General features: G+C 44.2%; 1 protein-coding gene across 1 annotated transcript in view; it reads left to right on the top strand.

Annotated features, from left to right (window-relative positions):
* The first annotated feature begins 6857 nt into the window (after positions 1-6857).
* The window catches only part of clint1 (clathrin interactor 1), a 163489-nt gene continuing 156224 nt past the window's right edge, over positions 6858-14122 (top strand). The window contains exon 1 of the mRNA XM_033029978.1: positions 6858-7126. Within this exon, the coding sequence (XP_032885869.1) occupies positions 7086-7126 (41 nt within the window). The 5' untranslated portion in view covers positions 6858-7085. The remainder of the gene's footprint in view (positions 7127-14122) is intronic.

Here is a 14122-nt window from a genome sequence, read left to right as displayed (position 1 = left end):
ACCTGATCTCCTGGTGGCTCAGCACTTCAACTCCCCCTCCCATTCCGAATCCGACCTTTCTGTCCTGGGCCTCCTCCATGGCCAGAGTGAGGCCCACCACATATTGGAGGAGCAGCACCTCATATTTGCTTGGGTAGTTACACCCCAGCTGTATGAAAATTGGCTTCTCTAATTTCAGGTAGTCCTTGCTTTCTCCCTCCTTACCCTCCCATTCCCTGCTCTCCCACAGCCTACTGTCTCCACCTCTCCTTTCTTTTTTGTGTCCCCTTCCCCGACATCAATCTGAAGAAGGGTCTCGACCTGGAACGTCGCCTATTTCCTTCGCTCCATAGATGCTGCCTCACCCGCTGAGTTTCTCCAGCATTTTTCTCTACCCATTCACACAAGTTCTGTTACCACTTTCCTCACCCACTCTCTACACATTAGGGGCAATTTTGCATAGACAAGTTAACCTACAAAGCTAATGCGTCTTTGCGATGTGGGAGGAAACCCACACGCTTGCAAGGAGAATGTGCAAATTCAACACATATGGTGCCCGAGGACAGGATCAAACACAGATGTCTGGCGTGTGAGGCAGCAAGTCTACCAGCTGTGCCACTATGTTTTGTTTTCCAACACACATAAAAAAAATTTTGATAACTTTGGCTACTAAAAAATAGAAACTACCATTTTCAGTCTTAAATCTTCAAGTGACGCTATATCCCCTTTACAGCTACTGTATGTTTTAATTCAGTTCAATACTATGGGGCAATACATTGGCCATAAAGTTGCTGCCTAAAAGTGCCAGAGACCCGGAATTGATCCTGAATATGGGTGCTGTCTGTATGGTTTGATCCTTTTCCCTTTGATCAAATGGGTTTTCTCTGGGTACTCTTGTTTCCTTCCACATTCCAAAGGTGTGCAGGAATCTTTTTCAGACCCAACCCAAAACGTAATATTTTTGATTTGTCCAGAGATTCTGTCTGACCTGTTGAGTTGCTCCAGCTTTTTGTGTCTATCTTCAGTTTAAACCAGCATCTGCAGATCCTTCCTACACACATACTATACGGTAGAACTTTATTAATTCCAGGAGGGAAATTGTGTGTGTGGGTGTATATATATTATACACACACATATATATATATATTTATATAGTTATATATTCATATATAAATATACACCGTTTTAGTTTCTCATTTATAACATTGTTTACATATTCTGTTGTGCTGCTGCAAGTGAGGATTTCATTGTTCTAACTGTGACGTGAGAATAAAACACTCTTGACTCTTGATTTACGTCGCTAATGTGTGGGATAGAACTAGTGTACTATACCACATAGATAGAACACGAGACCCTTCTTCAGACTGGTCATAGGGAGAATGTACAAACTCCTTACAGACAGCACCCGTAGTCAGGAATTGGAGAATTTTCCTCATGAGTTTAGAACATAAACCTATAATTCCCATAGATTTTTGTGCTTTTTAAAATTTTAACACAATTTATATTTGCACATTGTTTTTCAAGGACATAACCACCGTGTAACTGGAAGCCTGACTGTCAAAGGAGGGCAGGGGAGTAACCCTTATCTACTGTATATTCATTCCTTAATTCAAAATAAAAGCAGAATTAAGCTGTAATTTAAGATAATTATGAATAAGGATATATCTGGACCTTGAAGAAAACACTAAATTGTGGTATGACAAATCACAACATTATTTGGCAGGGATCCAGGAGAGTAATTGAGACCAGCTGTTATTGGGTAACTCCACATCTGACATGTAGGAGTTGTTTAAAGACTAATGATCAGAGTTCAGGACTGGCATGTCCTAGTAAAAAGGTGGGACTAGGATGACAAGTTAGATAACCTTGGATAACCAGAGAGATTGTAAATTTGATCAAAAATGTTAAGACAAAGAAATCACACAAGACATTTGATGTCCATCTTTATTTTGGTGCTAAAGCAAGCAGGAAAGAACTGAAGCCAGCAATTAAAAGGGCCATAAAGTGCCAGGAAATGTCATTGGCTAGTCAGGTTAAAGAGAGTGAAGAAAAGATGTACATTAAAAACAAGAGGGAGAAGGTAGGAACGCTCAAAGATAAAAATAATTTATTCTTGAAGTCAGCGGATGTAGGTGAGGTACTAAATGAGTACTTTTCATTGGTATTCACCAAGGAGAAGGACGAAGAGAATAGGATCTGTGTGGGGTATACTAAAATTTATTTATTGTCATTTTTATCACGTGTACCAAGATACAGTGAAAAGCTTTTGTATGTATGGTATCCCATTAAATTAGATCATACTGTACATGAGTACAATCAAGCCATATGCAAGTACAACAGGTAGTGCAAAGAAAGTAATGCCAGAATACAGAATATGGTTTTACGGCATTATCGTGGTACAGTTACAGAGAAAAAGCACAGCATCTGGGAATGAAGGTAGATTGGAAAATTGAGACTACCCCTACCTTATGGGAGGACCGATCAGTTGTCTGATAAAAAGGGTGAGAAGCTGCCACTGAGTCTGGTGGTACATGCTTTCAAGCTTTGGTATCTTCTGCCCAACGGGAGCAGGGAGAAGAGGGAATGACCAAGATGGAAAAGGTCCTTGATTGTGCATTCATGAGACTGCGTGAAGTGTGGAGTCAATGGTGGGGAATTCGGTCTGTGTGATGGTTCAAAGGTTCAAAGGTTATTTTATTGGTCACATACACCTAGGTGTAGTGAAATTCTTGTTGCCAGTGCAGCACATAAAAAAAGAATACAAACATGACAATAATAAAGAACTTTAACATAAAAAACATCCCCTCACAATGGTTTCCATTATGAGGGAAGGCACCAAGTCCAGTCCCATCCCCATGTCCACCCATAGTCCGGCCTATTGAGGCCTCCGCAGTCGCCTCTACGGAGGCCCGATGTTCCAGGCCGTTCTCGCCGGGTGATGGTGCTCCGGCGTCGGGAGAATCCGCGGCTTCGGAAGCCAACAAGGCCGCGCCGGATGGAGCTCCACTACTGCCGATCGCAGCGAGAGATCCCAGGCTCCCGATGTTAAAGTTCAGCGCCGCCGCCCGCGGCTGGCCGCTCCACAGACCCGCAGCTCCGCGATGTTTTTCTCGGCAGTCTCAGCTCACCGGAGCTCCAGCGCGGCGACCTGGGCAAGGCATCGCCCGCTCCGCGATAGCGCTCCAGCGCTGTGCCGCCGCCAAAGCCGTGGTTCTGGGCGGTCCCCTCAGGAAACGCCGCTCCAGACCCGCTGGTAGGCCGCGAGGACGGGTCGACGGTGCAGCCCGGAGAAAAGCTGCCTCTCTGACCAGGTAGGGACCCTGAAAGGTAGTTTCCCCCTTCCCCCTCCCCAACCCCCACATAAAAAAGACTAGAACTCCAGAACAAAAACACTTTAATTAACTAAAAATTAAAAAGAGAGTGAAAAACGAACAGCTACAGGCTGGGCAGCCATACCATACAGGACGGCGCCCCCTAATATATGGACTGGGTTACATCCACAACTATTGGCGAGGGCTGCTCCAAAACCAAGCTATGATGCAATATGATAGTATGCCTTCCATAATGCATCTGTAGAAGTTGCTAAGATTCATTAAAGACATGCCACATTTCATTCCGTTCGTGAGGAAATAGAGATGTTGCTGTTCTTTTTTGCTGTAGCTTCAATGTTAGTCCAGGGCAGCTTATTTTGTGATATTTATGCCTTGAAACTTGAATCTGTCAACCATCTTCACTTCGGCACCATTAGTGCTGATTGGAGCATATACTGTATTGTGCTTCCTGAAGTCAATAACTAGCTCCTACATCTTGTTGACATTGAGGGAGAGGTTGGCGTTTTGCCACCTTGTTACTAAGTTCTCCATCTCCTTCCTATACTCCATTTTGTCATTGTTTGTGATCCAGCCCACTGCTGCTGTGCCATCTGCTAAACTTATAAATGGAGTTTGAGTAGAATTTGGCGTGTGAGTGCGTAGCAACTCTAGTAAGGGGCTGAGAACACATTCCTACAGGGCACCAGTGTTGAGAATTGTCCTGGATGATATTTTGTCACCTTCTTTCACCCTATGTGTCAGGAAGTCAAGAATCCATTGGCAGAAGGGGGTGTTGACTTCTAAATCAAGGAGTTTGAAGATTGGTTTGTAATGGGATTAAGGTGTTGAAGGCAGAGCTACAGTAAATAAATAGGTGCCTGATGGCGGTATCCTTGTTATCTAGATGTTCCAGAGATAAGTGTAGGGCTGGAGAGATGGTGTGTGGTCTGACATGAAGGCCATCTGGAAGGCTGAAGTTATTGTGTGTCATGGCCAGCCTCTCGAACCGCTCATGATGGTTGATGTCAGACACACTAGATATTAGTCAAGACCCTCAATGACATTGATATGCCGCAGATCTTGAGGTCAAATATTAAAGATCATAGCTTTAAAGTCAGAGGGGGGAGGTTTAAGGATGTGCAGGGCAATTTTTTGTGTGATTGGCGTGGCTGCTGTGTACTCGGGGTTTGCGAGTTCGTTGGGGGATATTCGGGGATACGTGAGTGTATGTGCCTTATTTTGTAGTGTAATAAATTACTGAGTGAATCAAAACTGTTATCTGAATCCAGTGATTTATCAAACACAACACCCTCCCAGTCCAGAAATATATTTGATGAACCTGCATATCAGTGCATCTTTCCTCAGGTCCGGGCTTCAGAGCTGTGAGGAGTCAAGACCAGAGCTACCCATAACATTCCAGATGTCATCCCAGCATGACCCATACCCAGTTAAGGCGTGTTGCCTTTTCTACTGAACCGCTCTGGCCTTGAAAGGCATAAAGCTATTTACATTATTTACGACATCTCCAACGGGATCACTTGCACCTCCTCCAACTTTATCTACTGTATCTGTTGTTCAAGATGTGGACTCTTATACGTCGGCAAGACCAAACGCAGACTGGGCGATCGTTTTGCGGAACACCTTCGCTCAGCCCACGTGAACCAACCTGATCGCCCGGTTGCTGGACACTTTTAATTCTCCTTCCCATCCCTACACAGACCTTTCTGTTCTCGGTCTCCTCCATTGTCAGAGTGAGGCTAAACGCAAATTGGAGGAACAGCATCTCATATTTTGCTTGGGCAGGTTACAGTCCAGTGGTATGAATTTTGATTGGGGTGGAAGATTGCAACCTTCACGTGGTCCGCCTTGTTTCGACGAATGTAATCTACCTGGTGTGCACAATCAAATAGAACAAGTTGCCCTACAACTTTAGGCTGTGCACGCCATACGCAAGAAGAAGTATGTTGATTTCTCTCACCAGGTAGCCCTGGCATTCCTTCTCTCTCTCTATCCCTCCCCCACCCAATTCGCATTAGCTTCTCATTTTCACCCTACCAGCAGCTAATGGCCTGTTTCCTTTATCATCGTAGGTACACAAAAATGCTGGATAGACTCAGCGGGTGCAGCAGCATCTATGGAGCGAAAGAAATAAGCAACGTTTCGGGCCGAAACCCTCCTTTATCATCGTTACTTTTTTGCATATCCTTCATTGTTCTTTTTCTCTCCACATCACCGTCTATACCTGTTTAAGAAGGAACTGCAGATGTTGAAGAAGGGTTTCGGCCCGAAACGTTGCCTATTTCCTTCGCTCCATAGATGCTGCTGCACCCGCTGAGTTTCTCCAGCTTTTTTGTGTACCGTCTATACCTCTCGTTTCCCTTATCCCTAACCAGTCTGAAGGGTCTCGATCCTAAACGTCACCCATTCCTTCTCTCCAGAGATGCTGCCGATCCCGCTGAGTTACTCCAGCTTTTTGTGTCTAAGCTATTTACTTTACCATGTGTACAGTGTCTGCATGTCAACTTTCAGTGATTTAAATACAATCTTCCAGCATTAAAAGACACTGGAGTATCACGGTGGGTCAGGCAGCATCTCTGGAGAAAGTGGATAAGCGAAGTTTCGCGTCGGGGTTCTTCTTTAGAGTGGAGTCTTCACAAGACCAGCACATACAGTTGTTTTGTGTCTACACACCCCACCATTAAAACAGGTTTTGAAAAAAAAAATCTTAATCTAAATGGACGAAGTCCATTTTTTAATTTTTTTATTTTTTTTAACCGGAGGAGATGTAATGGAATTTCGTTGCACAGTATTGTGCAATAACAATAAACGTATTCATTCATTCATTCATTTATTCCAATATATCTATCCCTGCTCTGAGGAAAGATCTTGAATTGAAACCTTCACTGTTTCTCTTTCTAGACGATAATGACGAGGTGAAAGTCTTGAGAATGTTCATATTTAACATCAGATTATCGGCATTAGTGGCAATTGGATTTTTGACTAATGGGGAGCACATCTTTGGCCAATGCAGTATGTGGAGGCTGGCATGAGCTGCTTGGCTGCCACGTTTACTACGAGCGCGACGACACATCACAGCAATAAGATTGGCAGTGAATCACTTTGGGACGTCCTGAGGTCATGAAACAAACCATCAACGTGCAAGTTCACTGTTGGAATTTAAATGGGAACTTACTCTTGTTGGAGTTTTGAATGAAACCACGTTAAACAAAGTGGAACATTTCGAACATAAAAAGTTTCCAGCTACACCAACTTGTTTTCCTACTGCCAGTCCAAGGAGCAGGCGGTGAAAGGGATCGGGGTTGGGGCGTACTTTTATCTGCGGACAATCTCAGCGTTTAATATGGACGTCGAGAGGTGGGAGGGACTAAACTACATCACCCAGGGTACAGCGTGCGGCGGGCGGGTGTTGGAACTTGTAGTTGTGGCCGCGGCAAACTCAGCGTTTAATATGGACGTTGAGGGGAGGGGGAACTACATCTCCCTGGGTGCACCGCGCGCCGGGCGGCCGTTGCGCAGCAATGGCGCTTTGTGGCGGAGTGACGCGGTGCCCAGGCGGCGCCTGGCGTTACGTGACGTGATGACGTGTGCGGTTGGCTGGTAACCGGCAGGTCGGGGCCTTGTCTTGTTGTTGAGCAACTCCTGCCTGGGCCGCCACTCGTCCGCTTCACTTTGTCCGAGAGCTGGAGTTTGTCGGCGGCGGCGGGGCGGTGCTGGCGGGCGTGCCCGAGTGAAAATAACGCCGGACGTTGGGGCAGGGGTTGGCGGAACGAGAAGATGTTGAACATGTGGAAGATGCGGGAGCTGGTGGACAAGGCGTGAGTAGACGGTCTTGGTCTTGGTTCGGCGGAGGCAGGCACTGGGCCTCGGGCAGTCCTCAGTGGCAGCACCGGCGTCAAGCAAAGGCGCTGCTGACCGAGCCACTGTCATCAGCCGAGTGGCAGCCAAACACGGTGGCCGGTCTTCTCCACGCCTCACCCACTTCCCTAATACACCGGGCAACATTGACCCGCGACCCCGGCTCCCCTTCAGCATCCATCCGCTTTGGAGTGATTGCCACTAGCCGTGGTTAAAGTGGCAGAAAGTGTCAGCCTGGGCCAGGCGAGCGTGAAGCTGCCTCTGCCCAAACCAGTACATGTGTAGGAAGGAACTGCAGGTGCTCGTTTAAACCGAAGATAGACACAGAATACTGGAGTAACTCAGCGGGACAGTCATCATCTTGGGAGAGAAGGAATGGGCGACGTTTCGGGTTGAGACCCTTCTTCAGACTGAGAGTCAGGGGGGAGGGAAACTAGAGATATGGAAGGGTAAGATGTGAAAGGTCTCAGTTCAACATCATAGTCTGGAGTAGGGTCTCGACCCGAAACGTCACCCATTCCTTCGCTCCAGAGATGCTGCCTGTTCCGCTGAGTTACTCCAACATTTTGTGTCTACGTCCCCCAGGCTGACACATGTGCCACACCGATGGACTGTCGGAGGTGTCATCCCTCGGACCTCGAGTTGCTCAAATTGAACGTAAACATCCTTCGGGGCACAAATTTGACCCAAAGTTCTTCTCGTTTGTCTTTAAGCAGAATCTCAGGAAGTCCTGGTCAATAACCTCTTCCATCTCTGCTTTTTCGAGCGCGAAATTTATGTTATACACATTGCCTGCTTCCAAACAAGGCCTTAAAACAATTCAGTATTGTGGGACGTCTTGATGACATGCAGTTCTCTAAATATTTATTTTTCTCCCTCCCATAACGCTTAGTTTAGTGGGACAGTCGAACTCTGTTTTCTCGAATTTTTTGAAACAGCTTCCTAAACCATGGTATTTCTGGATAAATATTTGTGGTTCTTTGCTCAAAGCAGCTTCTTTAAACAGCTTTCTGAAATTTACAGCCAGTTGGGAGTTATTGTGCTTTTAGCTTCCAAAGTATTTTCATATTTCATAGGTGCTTGTACCACACAGATTTTGTTAGTCAAATAAATCATGTACCTGGAATTTGTGGAAATTTCATCAATTTATTTTGTGTTGGTGTTGAGGTTTGCTGTAATTGTTTAGTTCTTATTTTATGCAGACTATGGAATTTTCTAAAATATTCTGAGACAAACTTTAAAATGCATAAATTATCTCCCCCTTTACACCCATTTTGGGATGGGGAAGGGGTGAGCTCTTTTTATTCCTGTGACTGCTTTAGAGTATACTTTTTTATTTCTTGTTTATGAAAAGTAAAATACAATTCAACAGATCTATATTGCACACCTAATTATTTCTTCTGGACATGATAATGCTTTTTTTTTTTAATCCAGATGCTACCCCAGGGGGCTAAATTATGAAAGAATATTACTAAAACATTATTTATTTATTTATTTTTAAATCGGTCATCTTTGTTTACATTGACAGTGGTATGGGCATGACATGGTGCATGGAGATGACCATGTATGACATAGAGAAACAACAGTTTTTGAAGGTCATCTTAAATAAATGATATGGGATTTACAATTTGCATGTAGGTAAATAGTTAGGAATCATGTTTGATAGGTTTTGACAAATTAATCGGAATGAAATAATTTTCAGCAAGACTGGGATTTGAGCTTTGCTGAGATCTTTTGTGATTCCAGTTCATTCAGGCATGTTTTTACATGCATAAAAGTTTTGTCGATTTTGCTTAAAATGTGTCAATACTCATTTAAAAAAAACTTGGAAGAACTAAAACGGAATCCTGTCCACTGGGACTTATTAACCAGTTTTCAGGTAGAGGTACCATATTCTAGCCCCTATCATGCATATGCTCACATTCCAGTAGTTATGTGGATTATGCATGTACATTTATCAGATTTTCATTTCAAATGGAGATTTGTTTCACTTCATTGCTGGTCATTGCAAGTTAGAACGGTTTTCAAAATTAATGTGCAGATTTTCTCCTGGGCTATGTTTCCATATGGGCCTCAAATCAATGTGGGAGAAATCACTATGGTAGGATCACAGACTCTGGATATCTCAAATAAAGCAGAAAATGCGGGAATTGTCATGGGTCAGGAAGCCTCTGGTGACTAAAATTAAAACATGTTATTGGGGGGAGGGTGTTGACATGGATAGAAAATTGGTTGGCAGACAGGAAGCAAAGCGTAGGAGTGAACGGGTCCTTTTCAGAATGGCAAGCAGTGGCGAATGGAGTGCTGCAAGGCTCGGTGTTGGGGCCACAACTGTTCACCATATATATTAATGATTTGGAAGAGGGAATTAGGAGCAACACTAACAAGTTTGCGGATGACACAAAGCTGGGTGGCTGTGTGAACTGTGAAGAGGATGTTAGGAGGTTGCAGGTCGATCTGGACAGGTTGAGTGAGTGGGCAGATGCGTGGCAGATGTAGTATAATATAGATAAATGTGAGGTTATCCACTTTGGCGACAAAAATAAGGGGGCAGATTATTATCTCAATGGGGTTAGGTTAGGCAAAGGGGAGGAGCATCGAGACCTGCACGTCACTGAAAGTTGGCGTGCAGGTACAGCAGGCAGTGAAGAAAGCTAATGGAATGTTGGCCTTCATAACAAGAGGACTTCAATATAGGAGTAAAGAGGTTCTTCTGCAGTTGTATAGGGCTCTTGTGAGACCACATCTGGAGTATTGTGTCCAGTTTTAGTCTCCGAATTTGAGGAAGGGCATCCTTGTGATTGAGGCAGTGCAGCGTAGGTTCATGAGATTGATCCCTGGGATGGCGGGACTGTCATATGAGGAAAGATTGAAAAGACTAGGCTTGTATTCACTGGAGTTTAGAAGGATGAGGGGGATTCTTATAGAAACATATAAAAATATAAAAGGTCTGGACAAGCTAGATGCAGGAAAAATGCTCCCAATGTAAGGCGAGTCCAGAACCAGGGGCCACAGTCTTAGAATAAAGGGGAGGCCATTTAAGACTTTGGTGAGAAAAAACATTTTCACTCAGAGTTGTGAATTTGTGGAATTCCCTGCCACAGAGGGCAGTGGAGGCCAAATCACTGGATGGATTTAAGAGAGAGTTAGATAGAGCTCTAGGGGCTGGTGGAATCGAGCGATAAGGGGAGAAGGCAGGGTTATTGATTGGGGATGATTAGCCATGATCACAATGAATGGTGGTGCTGGCTCGAAGGGCCGAATGGCCTCCTCCTGCACCTATTTTCTATGTTTCTGTTTTGTCATTGGGAAAACAAATGTTAGCTGTGTTAACATATTTTCTGACTTAACAAAAATAGTCTCTCCCACATACCTGTTCATGAATCGTTTGATTTGGAGGAGATAAACTGATCAAGTTGGAATTGTGATGAGCGACTAAGGTTGGTATTGTCTTTGTACATAATGACAACTCTTAGAAGTCTATGCATAAAGAAGCAATTGTGCTTCCTGCTTCATGTGTAAAGAATGTGGCAGAAGGTAATTGGTAGTGAGGAAAGCGAGCACCAAGAAAAGTCATACAGTGTAGAAATGGGCACTTCGGCCCAACATGCTCAAACCGAACAAGTCAAGTCGAGAGTTTATTGTCATGTGTCCCAGATAGGGCAATGAAATTATTGCTTGCTGCAGCACAACAGAATATTGTAAGCAAAAATACCGAACAGTTCAGTTCAATATACACATAAATACGCAGATAAAGTGCAATAGGCTGTTACAGTTCAGAGTCTGTTTGTTGGCGAGTTTAATAGCCTGATGGCTGTGGGGAAGTAGCTGTTCCTAAACCTGGATGTAACAGATTTCAGGCTCCTGTACCTTCTGCCCGATGGTAGCGGAGAGATAAGTGCGTGGCCAGGATGGTGGGGGTCCTTGATGATGTTGGCTGCCTTTTTGAGGCAGCGACTGCGATAGATCCCTTCGATGGTGGGGAGGTCAGAGCCGATGATGGACTGAGCAGTGGTTACAACTTTCTGCGTACTTTTCTGCTCCTGGACCCTCAGGTTGCCGAACTAGACCACAATGCAACCAGTCAGCATGCTCTCTACTGTGCACCAGTAGAGGTTTGAGAGAGTCCTCTTTGACATACCGTAGTCTTCTCAGGAAGTAAAGGCGCTGATGTGCTTTCTTTATGATTGCATCAGTGTGCTGGGACCAGGAACGATCTTCGGAAATGTGCACGCCACATGCCCCATCTACAATAGTCCCATCTGCCTGCATTTGGGCCACATCCCTCCAAGTCCTATTCATGTACCTGTATAAATGTTTCTTAAAAGTTACGAAAGTAACCGCCTCAACTATGACCACGGGTAACCTTAAACTTATGTCCTCTTGTTCCCGATTCTCCTACTCTGGGCAAGAGACTCTGTGCGTCTACCTGATCTATTCCTCTCATGATTTTGTACATCTCTATAAACAAACTTTGGAAGAACAAAAACTGGATCCTATCCACTTTTGCAATGCATGTGCATCCTTGACCCTGACCCCTTATCCTCCTTCGCTCCAAGGAATAGAGTCATACTATAGAGTCTATACTCCATACTGATACTATAGAGTCTATACTTATGAGGGTCAATGTGCCAAAAGCATTTTTGACCACCCTATCTACCTGTGGTGCCACTTTCAACAAACTTTCTACCGGCACTCCTAGATCCCTCTGGTCTGCAACACATCCCAGAGCCCTACCAATCACAATAGGTCCTGCCCATGTTAAGGGTCTGTCCCACTTTCACGACCTAATTCACAACCTTTTTTACTTGTGGACATTTTTCATCATGCTAGAAAAACGCCCCGACCTACTTGATGCCACGAGTACCTACAACTAGCATCACGACCTACCTACGACCTCCTACGACCTTGTGACGACCATGCTGCGAGTATGGGTCAAGGGCAAACTCGGCAGAGGTCGTGAATTAGGTCGTGAAAGTGGGACAGGCCCTTAAGTCTTCCCAAAATGCAACACCTCACATTTCTCAGTAGTAAATTCCACCAACCATTCCTCAGCCCACCTGCCCAACTGATCTAGATCCTGCTGCAATTTTTGACAACTATCTTCATTATCTACAATACTACCCACTGGTATAACACCCACTAAGGTGAAATTGAAAAATTAAAGAAAGTAGTGAAAACACTTTAATGCGTGTTGGAGCTGCTTTTGGCTGCAAGGGATAGAATAGTTATGAGAATAAATTACCTGTTGATTTGATTTCTACTTGTTGCTATTAATTACATATTCTAAACCATGCAATGTAAAGAAATCTCATTTTTGGTATGCTACAATAAAGTAAAGAATTATGACATAGATATGACTGGCTAGCTCTTTTCTCTCTCTTGTGGCAAGGTGTGTCCACATTTCAAAGATTTGTTTTAACCATATCAGATATGTTAGGTAAACTGGTCCTTCCTGTTTTGAAGTTGTTATGAACGCAATGTTACAAAGTGACAAAGGTCATCACAAAACATGTTTTGCATTCCATATTCAGGGTGGAGTCAGAAAAACTCCATATTCTTAATAATCTAGGTGTATTTTAAATTTCTGTTTGGATCCTGTAATGTGAGGTAAATATTAGGAATTAATTTACTGAACTGGCTAGTAAATGTAAGTAGTCGCCTGCTTTGCCAAATCTCTTAGCTTTGAATTACGTAACACGCATAGGTGGCCTGATCTGAGGAGAATTATTTTTTTAAGAAATAAAAGTGGGGAACTTTGATTAGTGTGCATATTCAATTCCCATGAAGTTTAAAATGCCAGGTTGAAATCTATGGCCTTTTTAAAAATAAAAATAAATCTTTGGGTGCAGGCAGTGCTGCCATGGCCAGCATGAAATTACAATTTGCCATTATAGTGAGGATACCAGAACTGCTGAGATCCTTCTGGTGATGGTACTCCTACAGTGCTATTGGGGAGGGTGCTCCAATATTTAGATACAGTGATGGTAAATAGAAACATAGAAAATAGGTGCAGGAGTAGGCCATTCGGCCCTTCGAGCCTGCACCGCCATTCAATATGATCATGGCTGATCATCCAACTCAGTATCCCGTACCTGCCTTCTCTCCATACCCCCTGATCCCTTTAGCCACAATGGCCACATCTAACTCCCTCTTAAATATAGCCAATGAACTGGCCTCAACTACCTTCTGTGGCAGAGAATTCCAGAGATTCACCACTCTCTGTGTGAAAAATGTTTTCCTCATCTCGGTCCTAAAAGATTTCCCCCTTATCCTTAAACTGTGACCCCTTGTCCTGGACTTCCCCAACATCGGGAACAATCTTCCTGCATCTAGCCTGTCCAACCTCTTAAGAATTTTGTAAGTTTCTATAAGATCCCCCCTCAATCTTCTAAATTCTAGCGAGTACAAACCGAGTCTATCCAGTCTTTCTTCATATGAAAGTCCTGACATCCCAGGAATCAGTCTGGTTAACCTTCTCTGTACTCCCTCTATGGCAAGAATGTCTTTCCTCAGATTAGGAGACCAAAACTGTATGCAATACTCCAGGTGTGGTCTCACCAAGACCCTGTACAACTGCAGTAGAACCTCCCTGCTCCTATACTCAAATCCTTTTACTATGAATGCTAACATACCATTCGCCTTCTTCACTGCCTGCTGCACCTGCATGCCTACTTTTAATGACTGGTGTACCATGACACCCAGGTCTCGTTGCATCTCCCCTTTTCCTAATCGGCCACCATTCAGATAATAGTCTACTTTCCTGTTTATACCACCAAAGTGGATAACCTCACATTTTTCCACATTATACTGCATCTGCCATGCATTTGCCCACTCACCCAGCCTATCCAAGTCACCTTGCAGCCTCCTACCATCCTCCTCACAGCTAACACTGCCCCCCAGCTTCGTGTCATCCGCAAACTTGGAGATGTTGCATTCAATTCCCTCGTCCAAAT

Source organism: Amblyraja radiata, chromosome 11 (genome assembly GCF_010909765.2).
Source record: "Amblyraja radiata isolate CabotCenter1 chromosome 11, sAmbRad1.1.pri, whole genome shotgun sequence".
NCBI lineage: Eukaryota > Metazoa > Chordata > Chondrichthyes > Rajiformes > Rajidae > Amblyraja > Amblyraja radiata.
Note: the sequence above shows the minus strand (reverse complement) of the source record. Positions and strands in the feature narration are given on the sequence as shown.